The sequence below is a fragment of the Thamnophis sirtalis genome, unplaced genomic scaffold, assembly GCF_051295495.1.
Source record: "Thamnophis sirtalis isolate CommonGarterSnake01/CBP01778 unplaced genomic scaffold, rThaSir2_p1.2 scaffold_9, whole genome shotgun sequence".
Classification (NCBI taxonomy): domain Eukaryota; kingdom Metazoa; phylum Chordata; class Lepidosauria; order Squamata; family Natricidae; genus Thamnophis; species Thamnophis sirtalis.
In genome coordinates, this window is record NW_028261389.1 from 55,377,160 (window position 1) to 55,399,197 (window position 22,038).

At 43.3% G+C, this 22,038-nt stretch overlaps 1 protein-coding gene across 2 annotated transcripts in view; it reads left to right on the forward strand.

The window, feature by feature from the left end:
* The first annotated feature begins 955 nt into the window (after positions 1-955).
* Positions 956-22,038, forward strand: part of MDFIC (MyoD family inhibitor domain containing) — an 82,068-nt gene continuing 60,985 nt past the window's right edge. The window contains exons 1-2 of one of the 2 annotated variants that reach the window (XM_087723632.1): positions 956-1,050; positions 1,312-1,465. In XM_087723632.1, coding sequence (XP_087579758.1) covers positions 1,372-1,465 — 94 coding nt within the window. In that variant the 5' untranslated portion in view covers positions 956-1,050; positions 1,312-1,371. The other variant, XR_015697777.1, reaches the window with a different exon arrangement.

Here is a 22,038-nt window from a genome sequence, read left to right on the forward strand (position 1 = left end):
ACACTGGAGACATGGAGGCTGCTTGGAAAGATGGTTTATTGTTGGACAGGGCCACATGGCTTGAGCCCTGAACAGGAAAGGTGATCACATGCTTCAATGTTGGTGGAGAAGAAGAGAAGGGCTGAGCAAAGGGCTTGCTAGGCTTTTTATAACCTGTTCAGTCCCACCTCTCTGTTTCCTGTTCCTGTGTAAGAAATGTATTCTGATTGGTTGTCAGATTCCCATGGGGCCATGCAGGGGCAACTCTCTAGGCTGTGTTTTGAATCCAGGTTTGGTTGAGTTCTCAGGTGCCATGTGGGGAGTTGAGTAAAGGGCCAATATTATTATGCTTTTAATCCCACCCCCCCTGGAGCTGAAGTGGAGAAGCCTTTATTATGTAAAGGGACTAGCTTGGCCTTCTTAATGGCCCATTGACAAAGTGGGGATGGGCAGGAAGCTACAGGCAGCTAGTCTGACTTTTAAAACATGTTTTTTTCTTTTCACATCCAGAGAAATATTCTGCCTTTTCAATATTTCCTAGGATATTTCATTTTTCTGGAAGAGGGCTGGGTGATAACTTCCTACAGAAGAAAAGATAGTTTAGTTGCTTCCTCTCTGCATCCTGGAGTGAAGAGGACCAGCAAGAAGGACAGAATCAGTGGGCCATGGTCATCTTCTAGGCAGGACAGTGAATATAATTCACCGGAGCCCCACAGAAGAAACAGGCTGTTGTATGGAAATTACAAGGGAAGAAGGCAGGAAAGAAACAAAAAAGAGTCCTTCCGGATTTCACTTAAGTTATTTTGGGATGAAGTTAGAGAAATACCAAACTTGAGCAAAAACTGTAGCGAGGACTTTCCATTCTGTGAGGTTGCGTTTGGGCCCACCCGGTTCACCCAAGAGATTGCCAGCAGGAGCAGGAGGAGGAGGCAGGTTGCTGCAGTCGAAGAGTAGCAAAAGGGAGGCGCGCGCGGTCAGAGAAAGCGAAGAACCGCTTCCGCAAAGTTTTCCTTCCCAAGGGGGGGGGGGTGAAAAGAGAGAGTGGGGAGGGAGAAGACCAGACGTCCCAAAGTTAATACCACAGTAAAGATGCTTTTGGGGGGGAGGCAATGATTATATTCACCGTCTATTTTAGCTCCTTGGGTCTGCGCGTTGGCTCTGCGCGTTTGGGTTCCCTAGCAGTCGGTGACCAACGCGCGCCTGCCTTTCAGTTGCCGGGGGCGGAGGGATCTTTTTTAGCAACAAATATTTTGCCTCCTACGGATAAAACGTGGGTGGAGGGTCGGGCTACTTGGCACTCATTTGAGACCCTCCATTTCTTTATGATCTCAGGGTTGCGCGCTAGCTTTGCGGGAAGGATCTTTCGCAGGACTCGGTGGAAAGGACTGACGCATGTCCCAAGCGAGAAAACCTCTTCCTTCGGAGCCCGATGGGCCAGAGCGCGCCACTTCAGCGGAAAGCAGCTGCCGGACTTCCCTCCCTTGCGGTGAGTTGCTGGGAAAATGATTTCTTAGAAGTGCGGCGATCAAAGCGTAACTGCGAGACCGTGTTTGGATTTGGGGTTTTCTGCCCTCCGAGGCTGGCCTCTGCCCGCCCCGCAGAAACTTGTAGGACGCTTCAAAGCACGAGACAGATTCGTGTTCTACGTTTCGCTTCTTCGCGTGCCTTTTCACTTGCACTTCCAAACACCATATGTACTTCCAGAAAACTCGAGTTCCTCTTTCGGTGCTGTTTTCCTTTATTTATTTATTGCGACGCCTCCCACATTCCTAGGCGGGCCGAGGAATGCAGAAATACGTGAAACTTCACTCATCTAATTCCTGAACAGGCTGGCCTTCTTCCTGCAAGTATTTGCTTATAGAGCTGGAATGCAGTATTGGTGCCTTGAAATAAATGTTAAGTGATTGGTTTTCTTTCATTGGGTTAGCTATGTTTGTCTGAAAAATAAATAGTTGAAGCAAGAAGGATTAGAAAAGATTCCTAGGATAACATTACCCTGATGGTAACCTACAAGTTAAGCTAGACTCTTCTGTTCATGAAATCAATAAATCAATCAGAATAGAGCCGGAAGGGACCTCCTGCTCATGCAGGAGACCCAATACCATTTCACACAAGTGACTGTCCAGTCTCTTCTTAAAAACCTTCAGTGATGAATCACTCAGAACATCTGATGGCAACTTGTATTCCACTGGTTAATTGTCCTCACTATTTAGGAAGTTTCTCCTTAATTCTAGGTTGCTTCTCTCCTTCATTAGTTTCCATCCATTGTTTTTCGTCCTTCTCTCTGATGCTTTGGAAAACAAGTTGATTACCTCCTCTTGGTGGCAGCCTCTCAAACACTGGAATATTGCTCTCATGGTCCTTCTTTTCTCTAGACTAGCCAATTCCAAATCCTCTAACCATGTTTATTCTCCAGTTCTTTAATTGTCTTAGTTGCTCTTCTCTGCACTTTTTCCAAAGTCTCAACATCTTTTCTTGTAATGTAGTGACCAAAACTAGATGCGGTATTCCAGGTGTGGCCTTACTAAGGCTTTATAAAGCAGTACTAATATTTCATACGATAAGGATTATACTAGCATTTTTGGCTGCTGCTGTACACTGCTGACTCAAATTTAAGTCATTTTCCCTCTCACAATTACTATTTTTGAGCCATGTTCCATCTAGTCTATATTTGTACCTTCAGTTTTTCCTGCCTAAGTATAAAACCTTGCTTTTCTCCACATTAAATTTCATTTTATTGGATAGGGCCCATTGTTCAAGTTTGTCAAGATCTTTTTGGATTCTGAGCTTGTCTTCTGGAGTGTTGGTTATTCCTGCCAGCTTAGGCTGTCTTCTTTTTTGAGTCTGATTTTTATATTGATTTTCATTATTTTATATATGGCTTGGGTTTAAAAGAGACTAAATGATGCAACTTGCATTTGAAGAGAAAAGAAATACAGTGCTCTACAACTGTTTAGTGAAAATCTCCTTGGGTGATGTAGCAGCAAGATAGTAATGGAGAAGAATTAATTAAACTTGAAATGTTTGATGATAATATATTTTCTTCTATTGTGTTTAACTGGATTATCTTTGCCATCTTGATTTCTGAAGAGCTATTTTGTAAGACCTACTATATAACATGGGTCATCCATACACATTAAGTAAGCATAAAATTAAAGCCTCTTCTTTAGTTGGCTTTAAGTTCTATTGAATACAGTTGGACTTATTTCCATGTAAATCATGCATAGGATCCCATGATTGGTATAGTGAGTGCCACTATGTATGTGTGGTTTTAACACACATACATAGTAGCAGTGGTTAAGGGTTATTTTAAAAATTAATTAATTAATCCAAAGTGCAAGGTTGCATTTTCATCCTGATGAAAATGGCTTCTCTTCCATATTTCAATTAATAGTACAAAAAAGTTCCTTTCGTCTTGACAAAAACTCTGTGTCTTTCATAATGGACTTACATTTTAGTTCAGATCATAATTGGGGAAGGAAAGGTATTTAAAATTATGTCTGGAAAGATCATCTAGTGAAAAATGTTTCATTCTTAGGTATTGAATGTTCCCCATTACTCTGTTTTTTAAAATTGGTGTCACAAGCACCACAATTAAAGTAAGACGTATTATATGATATAAAATTTAAAACATAAAATGCAAGATTAAAATATGTACAAATTAAACAGATCTTGCCCAGAAACTAGCAACATTAATTGTGTTCTATTGTTCTGCCATGAGGTCCTCAAGTGTACACTGATAGGGGCACAAAGGGCAGGTATACATATTTGTTGTTGTCTGCATGTCACCATAATCACAAAGAGCAGAAGCAACAGAGAGCCCATTGTTAAGAGTGTCTCTGGATCTTGTTGTACCTTTGTACAGTCTATTCAATAATTTCCATAATTCCCAGCTTTGATCAGACCCAGGTGCCAGGTGGTTCTATCCAGTGTTCGGTCTTTGTAGATTTCCATAAATCTACTCTGCTTTCAAAATTTTCAAAGTCTTCCATTGATCTAAAGAATTTTTTCCTGAATTTTAGTCTCTGCTGAGCTGGTTGTTGGCCATAGAAAGATTGTTGTCTATATATTGATGATTTGAGTCTCTTTCTGTATGCTTCTTCTTCTTCTCTGTGAACAGCAGGCGGGGTAATGCCAGCTAGATGATAGATCTCATCTGGAGGGGTAGGTTCAAGGCATTTGGTGAGAAGTGAAACATTTTCAAGGAAAAAGGGCGTTGGTACTTACCTGATACACCTCTTCTCATAGTGGGGGGAGGAGTATCCAGAGTGGGTTGACCTTGTCCTCTCATGATTGGATGAGTCAGATAAGCTCTTTGGGCAACGCCCCCTGGCCAGCAGGACTTCCCCATTATTTGACGAAGAGCTCCATCTGACTCGTTGCACCATTCACTCCAGACTCTTAATTCAGTTCTTAGCTTTATCGTCTTCGACATCAATATTTATATAATTTCATAAAACAATGAACATAACACTTAGTCGTACAAATATAGTCAGGGAGGGACTGGATACTCCTCCCCCCACTATGAGAAGAGGCGTATCAGGTAAGTACCAATGCCCTTTCTCCATAGTGAGGGGGGAGGAGTATCCAGAGTGGGACGTACCAGAGCCTGCACGTCCCTAGGGAGGGAGACCCCTGAGGCCCCATGTCCCCCCTCATGCCAGTTGAGGCGTGGGCCTCGCCCTGAGAACCGCCTGCAACGCCCTGCGCCAAAGAGGCTTCTGCCGAGGCAAAAGAGTCCAGTTTATAGTTCCTAGCAAAGGGAGAGGGGAAGGCCCACATGGCTGCCCTGCAGATTTCGGCCAGGGATGTCTGCGTGGCCCAGGCCGTGGATGTGGCTGCGCTCCACATGAAGTGGGCTGTGATATGATTGGTGTCTGTAAGCCCTGCGATTGGTATGCAGTGGCAATGCAGGTTTGCAACCACCTGCCTATTGTGGTGGAAGTCACCTCGTTACCCAGGACCTGGTTGGAAGGAGACAAACAAAGCTTCAGATTTCCTGTTTGGCCTGGTTCTCCTGCGGTAATTCACAGGGCCCTCCTTACGCCCAGAGTGTGCCACTTCTCCAACGGGTGAGAAGGGTCTGGACAGAGTCTGGGCAAATCAGTTCCTGGGCTCGATGGAAGCAGGGGTCCACCCTGGGGATGAAGGACGGATCCAGTCGTAACCCCACCATGTCTTGGTGGAAGACGCAGAGATCCTCCCTGGTGGACAGGGCTTGCAGTTCATATATCCGCCTGGCGGAGGAGATGGCCACCAGAAAGGCCACCATAAGAGTCAGGAACTTAAGGGAAACTGTTCGTAAAGGCTCAAATGGAGCACCTGATGGAGTGTTCCCTACCCTGTGTAAGTCCCAGGAAGGGTACCTGAACACTGTGTGCGGTTTGGGGTTGGAAGCCCCCCTTGAGGAATTGCCTGACCATAGGATGGTGAGTCAAGCCCTGGCTCCTGCCACGCGGGAGAACTGATGAGATGGCTGAAACCTGTCTCCTAATCGTGTTAGGAGCTAACCCTCTGTCCCGGCCTGCCTGGAGGAAGCCCAGAATCTGAGGCATTGAGGCCTGGATAGGGTTGTATCCCAGGAAGTTACACCATGAGGCAAAGGGCCGCCACATGGAGCCATAGATACGCTCTGTGGAGGGTGTGCGGGCAGTCTGGATAGTCTGCATCACCCTGGGGGGGAAGAGGTCTTTCCCCAGGATGATCCGCTCAAGAGCCGAGCAGTCAGCTGGAGCCATTGAGGGTTTGGGTGCTCCAGCGGCCTCTGGTTGAGGGATATCCTCTCCTGGGGGATTCCCCAGGGCCTCTCCACTGAAAGCGACTGGAGATCTGAAAATCACAGCCTCCCGGGCCAGGGAGGCGCCAACAGAACCCCTTCCGCCCCCTCCCGAAGGATTTTCCATATGACCCTGGGGATCAGGGTAAGGGCGGAAAGGCATACCGACGACCCCTGGGCCAGGGGCTTCGCCGAGCATCCACCCCTTCTGCCCCCCATGTCTGGTACCTGGAGAAGAAACTCGGGAGTTGAGCGTTGAGGGGCATGGCAAATAAGTTGACCTCCGGGCATCCGAAGCACTCCGCCAGCTCCTTGAAGATTGCTGGCTGCAGCTTCCGCTCCAAATTGTCCACCTTGGTCCGGCTGAGCCAGTCGGCTCTGATGTTCTCCACCCCTGCTATATGTCCTGCCCTCAGCGAATGCTGTCTAAGATCACAGGCTATCTGAGGTGCTTCTGCGATTTCTCATAGTCGGACATTCCATTCTGAGTTTGTGGTGGGTTCTGGCCTGTGGATTGGCCTGTCTGACCCTTTTCCCCCCGGCCATAAGGGTGCTATGATTCTATGGCTAGGATTAGCGCAAAGATATTCTGAATGTAAACACAGGCGGAGTTCAATGGTCAGCCACTAGAGTGCGTGTAACGATGAAGTGAGGGAAGCTAAGGCTCACAATAAAGAAAGGCCTGCTGCAAAGGTAAAATAATAATAATAATGATAACAACAACAACAACAATAATAAAATAAAATACAAAAGGGGGCATCTTCCCACATGTTAAAAACAAGAAATATTAAGGAAACAATTGGTTCCTTGCTGGGAGAAAGTGGCCAGAAGGTGACAAGCAGCAGGGGTAAGGCAGAACTATTTAACTCATGTATGGCATCTGTCTTTACCCAAAGGGATAAAACAGTCCAACCTATCAAGGACAGCACCCCAAAGATCGGATTAGGAACCCAAGATGAGATAGGGAAGAAATGGTAAGTGAGCACCTGTCTACCTTAGCCAAAGTCCAATTCCCAGGACCGGATGGATTACACCCCAGGGATCTGAAGGAACTGGCAGACGAGATCTCCAAACAACTGAACTATCTCTATCAGAGATTCTGGAGCACCGGAGAACTCCTATAGGATTGCTTATGTGGTTCCCATCTTCAGAAAGGGAGAAAAACAGATCAAGGGTCCAAAGCCAACCTGGGTTTGTCAAAGCAGATCATGCCAGACTAGCCACATTGCCTTCTTAGATACAGTGACAACACTAGTGGACTATAGGAATGCCATCGATATAGTTAACTTGGACTTCAGCAAGTCCTGATAAGTTAGACCATAACCTACTACTAGATAAAGTAGAAGAATGTGGGTTAGACATTGTCACACCAGATGGCTTTGTAACTGGTTGACCAACCGCACACACCTATATTCCTCGATGGAACTGCCTCTTCATGGAGGGAAGAATGCAGTGGAGTACCCCAAGGCTCTGTGTTGGGCCCAGTACTCTTCAACATCTTCATCAGTGATTTGAATGAGGGTGTTAGGTGTGTAAGCTAACAGTTGGGTTAGCAATATATATGCTCTGATAGTAGTACTGTTTCTTTAAGTACTGCTGTTATCTCAAGCGGTCATAAGAAGGAGCCAGATGACTGTTAGATCTCTGTTTGATAAATGCTGATCGGTGGGGGGACTCCTCAGATTTGTAGATGACCCCAAACTGGCAGGAATAGCCAACACTCCAGAATACAGGCTAAAGATACAGAAGGATCTTGATAACTTGAACATTGGGCACTGCCTAAGAAATGAGATTCAATGAAGTAAGGTTCTACCTTTAGGCAACGAAAATGAAGTGCACAGGTACAGAATACCTTGCTCCACAGTAGTAACTGTGAAGGGGATCTTGGAGTCCTAGTGGACAACCCTTTAATATGAGCCAGAAGTTTGCAACAGCTGCCAGAAAGACCAACACAGTTTTTGGCTGCATAAACAGAGGAATAGAATCAAGCTCCCGTGAAGTGTTAATCCTACTTTATAAGGCCTTGGTAAGGCCACACTTGGAATTCTGCATTCAGTTTGGTCACCATGATGTAGAAAGGATGTGGAGACTCTAGGGAGAGTGCAGAGAAGAGCAACAGAGGGGATCGGGGGACTGGAGGCTAGAGCCTATGAAGAACGGTTGCAAGAACTGGGTAAGTCTAGTTTACTGAAAGGAAGGACTAGGGGAGACGTGATAGCAGTGTTCCAATATCTCGGGTTGCCACAGAGAAGAGACAGCCCAACTATCCTCCAAGGCACTTGAGTGCAGAACAAGAAGTAATGGGTGGAAACTAATCAAAGAGAGAAGCAACTTAGAACTGAGGAGAAATTTCCTGACAGTTAGAACAATTAATCAGTGGAACAACCTGCCTCCAGACATTGTGAATGCCCCAACAGTGGAAGTTTTTAAGAAGCTGTTGGATAGCCATTTGTCTGAAATGGTATAGGATATCCTGCCTAGGCAGGGGGTTGGGCTAGAAGACCTGCAAGGTCCCTTCCCACTCTGCTATTGTATTGCATAGTATTGTATTGCATTGCATTTGCTCTTTGCCTAGTCACCCCCACCCTTGGAAGGCCTTCAGGGGTAATCTCTAACCTGATTGGCTCTTCTGTCCCTCCATTGGGAACTGCAGCCTTAGCAGCCGGGCTGATTACTCCTCCCCCCTCTGCTTGTGTTTTTCCAGGCTGCAGGGGGCTGCCGTCTTGGGCCACGTGGGGCCTCCCCCTTCTTCCCAAATGGCTCTGCGGGGCAAATACCATAGCCCCGCCCTCAAGAATTAGCCACAAAAAACACAGCTTTTGCTACTGAGAAGCTGGTCCTTCTGAGGGCCTTCTCGCCCCCCTCTCTTTCTCCTACTTAAAGGAGAGTGTTATTAAGGGGGAAGCAAGCATTAGCCACAAAAAACACAGCTCTTGCTATTGAGAGGCTGGTCCTTCTGAGGGCCTTCTCGCCCCCTCCCTTTCTCCTACTTAAAAGGAGAGTGTTATTAAGGGGGAAGCCTTCTCCTGTTACTTGGCAGTCAGAAAAGGGACAGAAATGGGCTTGCATACATCGTTAGGCAAGATTTCTGAAACACCGGAGGACCAGCCGAAGGGGATCCTCCCCTGGGGGGAGGAGTTCTCAGGTTGGGGGGGGTTCTTCCTGCAGTCTTGTGGCAGCTGCCTCTGTGATTCATCGTTAGGCAAGATTTCTGAAACACCGGAGGACCAGCTGAAGGGGATCCTCCCCTGGGGGGAGGAGTTCTCAAGTTGGGGGGGGGTTCTTCCTGCAGTCTTGTGGCAGCTGCCTCTGTGATTCATCTAGGAGGTAGGCTTGGGGGGGATTGATCCACCGCCTGCCTCTTTAACCTCCTTGATAAGCCTCCTTTTGGCCCTTTGCTGCCTTCCCCACCCTTGGCTAATGCCTCTGCGATGGTTTCTCACCTTTTTAAGGGCTCCTCAGAGCCTCCGGTGGTGGTGTTGCTGGAGGGCTGAGAGCTGGGCTCCTGCTGGCCTCCTGAGCTGCTGGGGGCCGCCATCTTGGACCACGTGGTTTCAAGATGGCCCCCGGCTCCAAATTCAAAAGGCTCCTCTTTGCTGGAGCACATGGAAATGGCTTTTGCCTTTGCAGGCTTGCCATGCGGCTGCCGCTGCCGCTCTCGCCTCCCCCTGCCTCCCGCAGCTCTTTCTGAGCCTTTCCGGCTCTCACCTTGTCCACTGGTGATAGCTGCCAGCGCAGGCTTTCCAGGGCGTTTTAACAACCCTCGTGGCTCAACCCCTGAGGGGAGCGGAGGAGCGCTTCTGCTCCTGAGAAGCCTCTGTGGCAAGGGCTGCCTCTAGGAAGCATGTGCCCTCTCCCCCTGCTTGCCTGGCAAAGGTCCTCACTGAGTGACTCTGTCTCACTCCGTGGCCAGGGCAACGTGCCGCCCCAGGGGGCTTGTGGCAGTCCAGTCCTTGCAGGAGGAGGCTTTGTGCGATGTAGGGAGGCAGGATTCGCCGGGTCCAAGTTTATTTTCCTTAATCCTTTGTAAATTACTGGAGGTCCAGAGTGGTGCAACCTTTCCTTGAGTGGATGAGTCGAATAATGAGGAAGTCCTGCTGGCCAGGGGGCGTTGCCCAAAGAGCTTATCTGACTCATCCAATCATGAGAGGACAAGGTCAACCCACTCTGGATACTCCTCCCCCCTCACTATGGAGAAAGTCCAATTGCCTTTTGAAAAACCATTTTTGGGACAACCATAACCTGGATGACTGAGAATCTCTGCTACCTTCATTCAGAGCAGCATCTACTTTCTCAGCATGTGCTGATTTATACCAGACTGGGCAGGTGTATTCGCCTGCTGAGTAGCAAAGAGCTGGAGATGTGGTCTTAAATACTCCTAGTTTGGCATCCCAGGTAGAGCACATTAAATTCCTGAAGATGTTATTTTGTCCACTGACCTTCAGTTTAATATTGGTGCAGTGCTGCTTATATGTTAGGGCCCTGTCTAAAGTGACCCCCTAAATATTTAGGGCTGTGGCAGTGCTCCAATAACATATCTTTCCATATAATATGCAGCTTCCTAGCAGCCTGTTTATTGCGAAGATGGAAGGCACATAGCTGAGTTTTTGCTGGGTTGGTCTTATCACAAAAATATCAATCCAGTTCTACCGAGGCTTCAGTTAAACACTCTGTGCGCATGCCCAAGATGGTGTCCTATCGTGTTTGAGGAGAGCTTCGGGGAGATGATTGTCCTTCTCGGGAGCTTGCAGGGGTACCCTATTCCATCATTGGTTCCAGATCTAGCTATGAGAACTTCCTGGGACCTAGGGGATACCCTTGAGCTGCGATTTACTGCTTCGTAGCCAGAACATCGTGAGTGAAAGGGGGCGGCTGGCGGTGAGAGGAGAAATGAAGAGCGTCAGCGGCTGCCGATGTGGGTGCGGTCAGCGATGGCGGTGGGTCGCCCGGTTTGGGATCTCTGCAGCCGGCGTGGATGGGCTCAGCACCAGCTTCCTGCTGCCCCCCCTTGAACACAGCTGGCATGGGTGTGGTCATCAGAACGCCCAGCCTGGGGTCTCTGAAGCCGGCGTGGGTATGCTCAGTGGCAGCGGCGGCTGGTCACCCGGTTTGGGATCTCTGCAGCCGGCGTGGGTGTGCCCAGCAGCAGCTTCCTGCTACCCCCTTGAACACAGCTGGCATGGGTGTGGTCATCAGAACGCCCAGCCTGGGGTCACTGAAGCCAGCGTGGGTGTGCTCAGTGGCAGCGGTGGCGGGTCGCCCGGCTTGGGATCCCTGCAGCTGGCGTGGGTGTGCCCAGCAGCAGCTTCCCGCTACCCCCCTGAACACTGTCAGCTCCCCCCCCCCGTGGACATGTCATCTCGTTCCATCTCCCTGTGATGTCATCCCATTTGGTTGATGCCACACTCTCCTCTATGCTATACTGCGACAGAACTTTATTCCCTTCGGGAGCTCCCCCTTTCCTGGGGATGGCCTTCTTGCCTATCAAGATGCTTCCTTAATGATGGATTTTTGGATCCCGAGAGGTGGCATGCCAAGAAGAGACTTCTTAGGGGTTTGTTACAGGGGTTTTTAAATCAAATTTTAAGGGGAGGGCGGGGGGGGGGTGTTGATACGGATTGCTCAGACAGGCTTGGTGGGGAATGTGCCAGGGCACAGGCCAGAGCTAACTAATGGGTGCAGGTCGGGAGTGCTGGGAAGGGTTGGGATTCCAGGGGAGACATTAAGACATTCCATTGGGGGGTTCATCATCTCTACTGTTTGTGGGAGAGGCAGATATGGTGGGGGCCGAGGGCCAAATTATGTTCAGGGGACGTGGGTCCGCTGTTTAAGAGCGATCGCGCGTTCCGACCCTCGTCACCCTTCTCACACCCCTGGGTGCTCGGCATTATAGGACCCTGGTCTCCGGCTGGTGTCACTTAACGCCAGGTCCAGGGTACATAAGGCTCCCCTCATTTATGACCTCATACAAGAGGGTAGAGCGGACCTGGCATGCATTACGGAGACCTGGTTGAGCCAAGAGGGGGGTGTTCCCCTTAGCCCACCAGGCTTCCAGGCATTTCACCAGCCGAGAGCCCAGGGCAGGGGTGGCGGGGTGGTGGTGGTTATTAGGGAAAGTCTCAGACCTCAGGAGGTCACTGTGCGTCAGATAGGCGGGTGTGAGTCCCTTTTTGTGAAATGGGACCTTGGAGTTCATGTGGGCCTTTTTGTTACGTACCTGTCTCCCTGCTACGTTTCATCGGCCCTGCCGGAGCTGCTGGATATGTTAACTGGATTGGCCCTTGATTTCCCCAGGCTTATGATCCTGGGGGATTTCAATCTGCCTTCCATTGGCGAGACATCTGAGTCAGCTTGGGAGTTCATGGCTTCCATGACGGCTATGGACCTAATTCAGTTAATTCAAGATCCCACCCATAATGGGGGACACACGGTCGACCTGATTTTTGTCTCTGGGCAGTGGATGAATGATCTAGATTTAGGGGATATTTCTATCCAACCCTTGTCATGGTCAGATCATTTCCTCATCAGGCTTGACTTCCATATTGCTACCCCTCACTGCAGGGAGGCGGAACCGACTAGATGGTTCCACCCCAGGCGCCTGATGGACCCTAAAAGGTTCCTGATGGAGCTTGGGATTTTTCCTGAATCCCTTGCTCACAACTCGACCAAAGCCCTAGTGGAAGCCTGGGATAGGGCATCACTGGGGCTTTGGATTGTGTTGTGCCTTTGCGGCCTTTGACCCAGTGTCACAGCAGTCTTATCTTTCGAAGATCTAGTGAGTTGTCTCCTCTCCAGCCTCTCTGTTTCTTTCCCTGCTCCTGGTGAGAGCAGAGGGAGAGCAGGACGAGTGTGCCCTGCTTGGCTTCTCTGACTCAGACTGCCTGCCATATCTGGAGTGGCAGGCAGACTCGGTGGATCTCATCAAAAGGCTTCCAGACTCGGCCCAGAAGAGCATTTTCACACCAAAATGAGGCTTTGGGGCAGTGAACTCGCATTGCTTCAAGCCTCTTGTTGACGTGCAACTACTTTTCCCCTGGAGACTGGATGCTTCAGGGTGTTTCCAAGAAAGCAAAAGTATAGTATTTCTGTGTCACCCTATTATGAAACTATAGCCAGACCTTTTCATTGCAGATTTGTATCTTATATACTAGTGTCTACCTCCCATTATTATAATTCTAGTAAATATTTAAACAATATTGTAATGATGGAAAATACTCAGTGATACATAGCATAAGTGATTTCAGGTTATTTACATATAGGTAAATACTACAGGTAGTAAAATGTTTTCTCTGATAGACAGGTGATTTGATTGAAGTCATGTTTTAACTTTGTGTCCCAGTCCACTAATAATCTCACTGCCTTAGTCTAAACTGGGTCTTAACAATTACCAGAGCAATTATCCATCAGCATGCCATTTATCATTAGGTTCTGCAATTCTTTGATACAGTAAGAAGCCACACAACAGTCACCAGATTGAACTGTAGCCAAGTTATTTGTCAGATTTAAAATTCTGTTCTTGAGAGGATAGTTTCTAATTTCAGTTCTGCATTATGAAACCATCTGGATATTTGGAAGAAAGCTCTTAAAAAGTTTTGTACTTTTTCATAGGTAGCAAAATTGTTCTTGAAAAAGAAGTCGAGCATTTGTCTTTATGGCAAATTGCATGACTGCATCAGAAGTATAGTTCATTCCTTATTTTCTACGAAATCTTGTAACTGCTGTTCTCTTTTGGGCTGAGCTTAATTCAAGCACCAAATTAACTGTTCAATTAAGCAGTTTTCCTACCGGAAGATTGAAAGACTTCTTCTAAGTATTTGAAACATGCAACCAGATCAACTCATGGATTTGCAATGTATCAATTATGAGTCTTATGGCTGGTAGAAAAGACGAAAAAATTTAAAATTACTGCTAGTCACTTTGTTGTTCTTGCAGTGTTTACAAGGGCCTTAAGCACTCTCCTTAATGACTTTGAATCAGAGACATAATGGTGGCATTATCTACATAAAACAAAATCAGCAGATGCTTTTTTGCCAATTTGATGCATATTTGATCACTTTTTTTTGTAAGCATGTTAACAATGAATTTACATTGCTACTAAACAGAAATGGAGCTACCACACCTTACTTTATTCAATTTACTATTGAGATCAAGTTGGAAAGCTGCCCAACATCTTAATTCAGGGTCTACTTTTGCAATACAGTTTATAACTTAACAGTAATAACTTTTTGTTGGTCCTAGTCTATAGTGAATTTGCATTCTCCAAACCAGACTAGTCAATTTCAATGATGTTTTTCTCCTTAAAACAATTGCACTATTTCCTTCCTACATGTCTTGCATGGAATGGCTAATTATATTTAATATGCAGATGATGTGTAATTAGTAGGATCATTTTTGTTATCAATTTTTCTGTTATAGCCAATTTAGAATTTACTCCAGGGAGCACGTCAGCTACATAAGGCAACTTAATGTTTGTTAACAACAACTTTATACCATGTTTGATTCAGAATTCTAATCTACTTGCACCTTAACTACACTTCTCAATTCTGGTGCAAATTGCTTCAAGGTATTCACAGGTGACTAATACTGGTTTCTCATTATGGGAACAAGGAGATATCTGTTTCTTAACTGATTCTACTAGAAACATGGTCTGCATCACGGGTATCAAACTCAATCATGTCACGTGATGTATTGCAGCATATCACATTTTTTTTGCCTTTGTGGAGCCAGGGTGAGCGTGGTCTGTGTGTAACTCATCCAGCCCTTGAGCCACAAGTTTGACACCCCTGCTCTACATACTTTTCCAATTCTAGGGAGCTTGCCTGTTAAAGTTAGTGTAGTTTCTATAGGAGAAGGTGAGCTCAGAAAGCCCCCTTTGAACACCAGATGGAATACAACTGTTTAATTTTCATTCTTCAGTTAATCTGGTTCCATTCATGCCCACTTTCCCTCCATCTAATGTTCTTATGCTTCAGTCACGCTAGTAAGCCATTGCTTACAGTATTTACTTTTGTTTTCTGAACAACTGTTCACTTACAAGTTACACATATAAAAATAGACTTGTATCAACCTAAGGTAACAATTTGTTGGGCTGAGACAACAATTTTCACTTAGTCCAGATCTGCACATTATAATAATTTTAACTCCCTTTTTGGAAGGAGGATGTTGGGATTACAATGTTCTGACCTCTATCTTCACATACTAGTGTTCTGCTACACTTTAATTATCAGTAGCAATTTGGCTGTTGTTTGCTGAACCTCATTTTTTAAGTCTTTCCAGCTGTTCATTTTGATTCAGCAAAAGAACTGCTGATCATAGTTTGGAATATCTTCAACTAGGTGGTTCAATCTGGCATTGCATTTTTAATCGTCTTGTTTGCAAATAAATGGGTTGAATTAAACTAATATTGTATCTTTAATAAACAGAAACTGAATGTTTTGTATTTTGTCTTTTAATAGTTGCAATACTCTCCTTACTGGATTTAAACTCCATTTGACTTCTACACATACCGATTGTTTACGTGACTGTACAATGATGCCAAGACCAATCAGCATTTATTTATTTATCAACAAGTGCAAGGAAACAAGTATCAGTATAGCCATAGACATGGACACATGAAAAAATGGCACAAATAAATGGATATAAATAAGCAAAACATAGCCATAACTACCTAAAATGAGTACATATCAATGGGGAAAGTAGGACAGGGACAGTAGGCACGCTGGTGCACTTATGCACTTCCCAGCATAATATTATTTATCTTTAATTGCTCAGTGAAATAAAATCATTATAAGAAACTTTACTTGGCTTTACCTGATTAAGTAAGCTATTTGATCTTGCTTACAGAAACTATGAACCAACCTTTTAATTGGCCGTACTTTAAAAAAGAAATGCATTTTTATTTTACTAGGTATGAATGTGTGAATTCTGCATCCTTTGTAGCATTTATTTGGGTGTCCTGATGAAGATACTGAAAGAATGAGTCATTTTTGTAGATTCAGTGAGGCATTGCCACATTAATATACATTACTTCTTTTGTTCCCCATTGTATTTTTGCATTTTCTTTTGTTTTAGTTGGTAAATGAACTGATTTACCAATTAAATGAATTTATTTATTACATTTATATGCTTCCCATCTCACAGTTAAGTGTCTCTGGGCAGCTTATAACATAATAAAACAAACATTAAAGATTTAAAGGTTTTCCTTCTCCAGTTGTGACCAACTCAAAAGGATGGGGCTCATCTCTGAATCTCAGCCAAGGAGCCTGTGTTTCTGAGAGATGCTTCCATCATCATATGGCCAGCATGAAAATACGGAATGCAGTAACCTCCCACTGAAGCTGTACCTATTTACCTACTCACATTTGCATGCTTCCAAACTGCTACGTTGGCAGGAGCTAGCATACAAAGCATTAATTGTTAAAAATGAAAACTAAAAAAGTTAAAAAACAGAATGCAATGGGGTGGGATGGGTATGAGAGATTTTCTTCCTGTTCCACTAAACACCTCTAGCACAGAACACCAGGCCTTAATAATTACCAAAGGGACATGAGATAACAAATATGGGATTATACCTTTAGGAGCAAGAGGTTTTCACAGGGCAGGAGCCACCCCAGAAAAAGCCTCTCTCTTGATCTCTCCAAGCCAAAATTCCTTGACTGATAGGGTCCACAGCATGTTCCTTTTTTGCAGAACAAATTAAGTGGGCCCATTGGGGTGAGATGATTCCTGAGGTAATCTGGATTCATGCTATAAAGAGCTTTAAAGGTCTTAACCACATGTTGAATTGGACTAGGAAGCAAAATGGCAAACAGTGTAGCTTGTGCAACAGTCGTGTTATTTAGGCCATCCTAGGGGCCTCTAAGTCTGTTGTTCACATGACTGCAATCTACACCAGCTGTAATTTCTGAATATTTTTCAAGGGTGGCCGCATGTAGAGCAGATTGCAGTAATACAAACACAAGATGATAAAGGAAAGGATACAACTGGTACCCTTTGCACATTATGCAAAGGCCATCCTAGCTACCACTGTTACTTGCTCTTCAATCAGGAGTCATGAGTCTAGGAGAACTTCAAGTTTCACATCAGGTTTAACCCCCACACCCATAGCCATTTGGTCTTATCGAGGATTCTTTTGCAACAATTAATGATGTCAGGAATTTTTTTTTTACAACCATCCATCATAATAAAATCTGCTTCTCTCAGGTGGTCATTCCATTTGACCCTCTTGGACCTTGCTCAACTGGTGTTTTATATTTCTTTTGGCTACAATATGGGTAACAGTGTAAGGATTGCCTGTCAGTGTTTAGTTTCAGTGTATATAACGTTATATGGCACAATAGCAGAAAATAATATATGCTTGAGAATTGAGTCTTGACCAATAGGTGAATTGATATGAGTTATTACTTCGGATTACTCCCATCGAGGATGGAGAGGAGCCAGGGTGCGGCCTGAATCTCAGCAACAGGACGTGTTCTCCGGGTGGCTCTCTGGAGAACTGTGAGATTCCCTCCTGTGTTGAGGGGCTGATTAACCATAGCAGCCTTTGGGGGGGCAGTGAAGAGGGGGAGCACAAGTGGGTGTGGTCGGACAATTTCCCTAAATGCTTGCAAATTGCTTGCAATTGCTTCTGGACCCAAAGTAGGGAAAACAGCCATTATGAGCTACCACGGCTGAGCACTTTGGAAAATCAGCGAAGTGTTCATCTGGGTGAAATAACAAGATTGTTTAAAAGAACAACATTCTTGTAATTAACCTTAATTTCTGGTTGGAAATTTTTTTAAAAGAAAGAGTGGCAAGAGACAGGCGGGGGTGGGGACGGGCATTAGAAAGCTCTCCCACTCTCGGACCAGCGGCAAACAGACAGACGAAGCAATTGGCAAGGCAAAAGGAATGATAGATCTTGAGAACTGTTTAACTGTTTTAAGGGCTAGAAAGCAAATTGGAATTTTGACTTTTACTTTACTCTTTACAGACTTTTACTCTGTGCTTTTGTTTTTCTATTAACTTTTGATAATATCTTTGCTTTCAAAGCTATGAAAGCATAAATATGATGAATTATTTGTTTGCAATTCCATCTAGTGGTAAATAAAAGTTGGATGAACAAAATGGGCTGGGGAAAAAAAGAAGAAAGTTGGCTAAGAAGAAATGGCCTTGAACTATGGCTGATAAAATACTGAACTGATGATAAAGTCTCTCTAGAAGAAAGAAATTAAGACCAGCTGTGTAAACATGGTGTTGCACTCTCTTGTTACATTATAATGGGCTGCTGAGAATACTTTTCTGACATTACACTTTTTTTCTTTTTACTGGAAGACAAAACTTGGATAAACCAGACAACTTAGACTAAAGGTTTTCTTTTTTTCCCTACTTGTCTACTTTGGTCCTTTTTTTCTATGCAAATTTTTATCTTTCTCCTTCATTTTTTTCCCCACCTCTCTTTTTTTTTCTTTTTCTTTTGCCTTTTTGCAATGAAGTGTGAATTACCATTGTTGAATTAATTTTCAGGCTTTTTTCTTTCTTTTTGTTGGGGTGAGTGCTTTTTCTCCAATCCCTTTTTTCTTGTTTCCTTGCTTCTTTTTTTTTTTTTAACCACACGTTGGCATTATAAAGTGAATGGGTTAAGATAGCAAGAACCTGAAGACTGGGTCCAAGAACAGGGGTTGGTTTATTGGAGGCTGGTATTTGAGCTGCTGTGGGCAACTTCAGGATTATAATCAATCTACTAATTTACTTTTTGGATTATAAAATTTGATTATAACTCAAACACAACAATGTCAGAATCAAATACCAAGATGAAGTAAATAACATCATATGCATCTGCAACAGCTACACCACCCAGTCCAGTGACACAGAAAGTAACAAGCATACCAACGCAACAAGATAAAGCTACCCTGGAGTTAAAAAGTGTGTTGCAAGCCATACGTGCAGATCTTAAAGATCTCAAGGAGCAAATGAAGAAAGTAAACGAGAAAGTGGGCAAGGTGGAAGATGAATTGAAAGAAGTCAAGCAAATGATGGGGAAAAATGAGCAGAGACTGCAGAAGGTAGAAGAAAGAGCAGAAATAACAGAGAAAAAAGTGGAGGAGATGGATTATAGATTGATAACAATTGATAAAAAGCAAGATGAATGTACCATATTCTGGGAAATGGAACGATCTGAATTCTACCTAAGATTTCAGAACATTGAAGAGGAGAAAGGAGAGAATTTAGCAGAGAAGATTGCAGAAATCCTCTCAGCGGTCACAGAAATGAGTAAGGAACACATTTTAGGTGGAATAGATGAGACATTTAGAGTACATACAAGATATGCAATGAGAAATAACCTGCCCAGAAAGGTACATGTAAGTTTCATTTAAAAAACTCTAAAAAATATTACAAGCAACAAGAAGTACTAGAATCAAATACAAGTCTAGAGAGATGGTGATATTGAAGCAAATTCCAAGAAAGGTTGGAAAAATAAGAAAAGAATACCACTTCCTGACTAAGAGTATGATTAAGAAAGGGGTGAGTTTTAGATGGCTGGTTCCAGAAGGGATTTTGGTAAACTGGCAAGAACAAAGGAACAGATTAGATACACTAGATAAAGTAGAATTATTTCATGAACAACATATAGTAGCACAGGAGGGAATGTTGGTAAGAGAAGAGGGAGGAGCCAAAGTCAATTGACATCAAGGTGTGTAACACTAAAGGAGGATAACTATTATAAGGTGAGAAAAGAAATAGAAATACATCTGGAAAGATGGAAAAACCTACAATTATCATTGATAGGAAGAATAGCTGTAGTAAAGATGAATATACTACCAAGATTGCTATACCTATTCCAAACAATACTGATAATTTTTTTAAAAAAATACTTTGAAAGTATGAATAAAATAGTGGAGAAATATATATGGCAGGGTGGGAAAGCAAGAATTAATATAAAAATGTTGCAAGATGCAAGAGTTTGAGGTGGATTTGGATTACCAAACTGGGAATTGTATTATCAAGCAGTGAAATTAGTTTGGATGAAAGAATGGATCCTACTGAGTAATACAAGATTATTGACATTGGAAGGTCATGACTTGCCACTAGGTTGGTATGCTTTTTTGTGATATGGTAAGGCACATGGCTATTTTCAAAGACATTGTGTAAGGAATGGATTCTTAACAATATGAAAAAGTGAAAGAGAAACACTATTTAGAAATACCAATGTGGCTTTCAACAATGGAAGCATTGACACATCCAAATATCAGTAGTATGAAAAATATCATTAGATACAAAGATATATTAACAGAAAGCGGAGAATTAAAACAAAAACAAGAATTAGAAAAACAAGGGATTGATATAGGATGGTTTTCACAATTTCAAATACAATCAAGATATGAAAAAGATAAAAGGGAATACAGTTTTAACTTAGAAAGTTCGGAGTTGGATAAAGAAAAATAATTAAGAAACTGTATAGCTACCTACTAAGAACTAGCTTAGAAGAAGAAGTGGTTAATGATACAATGTTAACTTGGGCAAAGAATTTTGGCCACATGATCGAGCTAGAAAAGTGGCAACAACTATGGAAAAGGAACTATAAATTAATCGTGCCAACAGCTTACAAAGAAAACTTATACAAAATGTTTATAGATGGCACATGTCACCAGAAAAATTAGCAAAGATGTTTAAAGACAAATCAGCAAAATGTTGGAAGTGTCAACAAGCAATAGGCTCCTATTATCATACGTGGTGGATATGTGCAGAAGCAAGGGAATATTGGACTAAGATAAGAATATGGTTAAAGAAAATGTTACAACAAGAAATAGAATTTAGACCAGAGATATTTTTACTAGGTATTTGCCCCAAATTGGAAATTAAATAAGTTACCAACAGATGAAGAGATAATAAAAAAATATATTAGATTGTGCAGAGATGAATAGGTTAACAATGAAAATAAAGTATAAAGAGGAATTGGAGTACTTCAAGACATGGGGAAGACTTTATGATTGGCTAGAGAAAGGAAACTAGAAAAGAAAATAGGGAGAAGATATAGAGCCCAGATGATGCACTGTTAAATGGAAAAGGGGGGGCACAAGGGGAAAACCGAAAAAAAATATTAAATATATAAGTATATATCCAAAAGCGAGATATAAAGGGGGGGAATATAGTTAGGATAGTTTAGCGAAGGTACGGGAATAAGAAACGATATCAAATTATATTTGAGTTTGCGGAAATACCATCCCAAGGAAACATAAACTTAGATCTGAAAGAGAGACCTACAATAATAGAAAAGAAAGAGAGAGAGGAGGGGAGAATGAAAGGAAAATGGGGGAAAGAAGAAAGAGGTGAGGAGGATAGAAGGGAGAGGAAGAGAAGGAGAGAGGGTAGGAAGGGGAAGTGGAAGAGTAGGAGTAGGAGAAAGGGAAGGGAAGAAGGAAGGGGAAGGAGATTAGGAAGGAAGTAGAGAAGGGAGGGAGGGAGAAAAGAAAGGGAAAATAAGGTGGTATTACAACAGGAGGAAGGGATAGCAAATAAAGCAACCCAAACTGTATATTATAACCTATTAAATGAAATAAAAATGTATAAGAATGATAAATGTAAAGAATAATAATTATGTGAATGTATACTTAAAATGCTATGTAAGAGAACAAAAAATAAAAAAAATGGGCAAAAAAAAAGGATGGAGAGGGGCCATTTGTTCCTCAGGCTAAGACGAGAGTCTTATTTCTGTTCTGTTCTAGTAATTTGTTACTAGAATATTATTGTTCTTTTGCTCCAAGATGCTGATTTAGGCCATTCATCAGGACACTTCCCTTGATATGGTCTTTATGTTGCCTCACTATTATTTTTCACTTCAATATCCTGCTTAACTTTTTTCTTATCCAAGATTGAAATATAGTACCTTTGAATATTCTGGAGATCCAGATTCAATAAATTTCAAATTGTTTATAGACACAGGTGGGTTTGTAATTATTCAGTTCTACTAATAGGCAATTGCAAGTATTTTATGTAAGTTTGCATCAGGGAGCTAGACCAATTATATTCAGTCTACCGAAAACAAGTGACTCAGGGACTATAAAATTGCTGTTATCTATTATTAGTTTAAACGTGTCCCCAGTAAATAATGGTTTTTAGTTATTTTATAATTGTGGAGTTTTTGTGACTTTTGTATGCCAGGGTCTTGACATTATCTTTTCTGCTTAGTTATAGTGTTGTCCCCCTCACTTTCTTGGCATTCTCTCTCTCTTATTTATAGTGGGGTAGCTCTTGGCTAAATCTTATATAAAAAGTTCACTTATTCTTACCTTCAACTTTTCTAT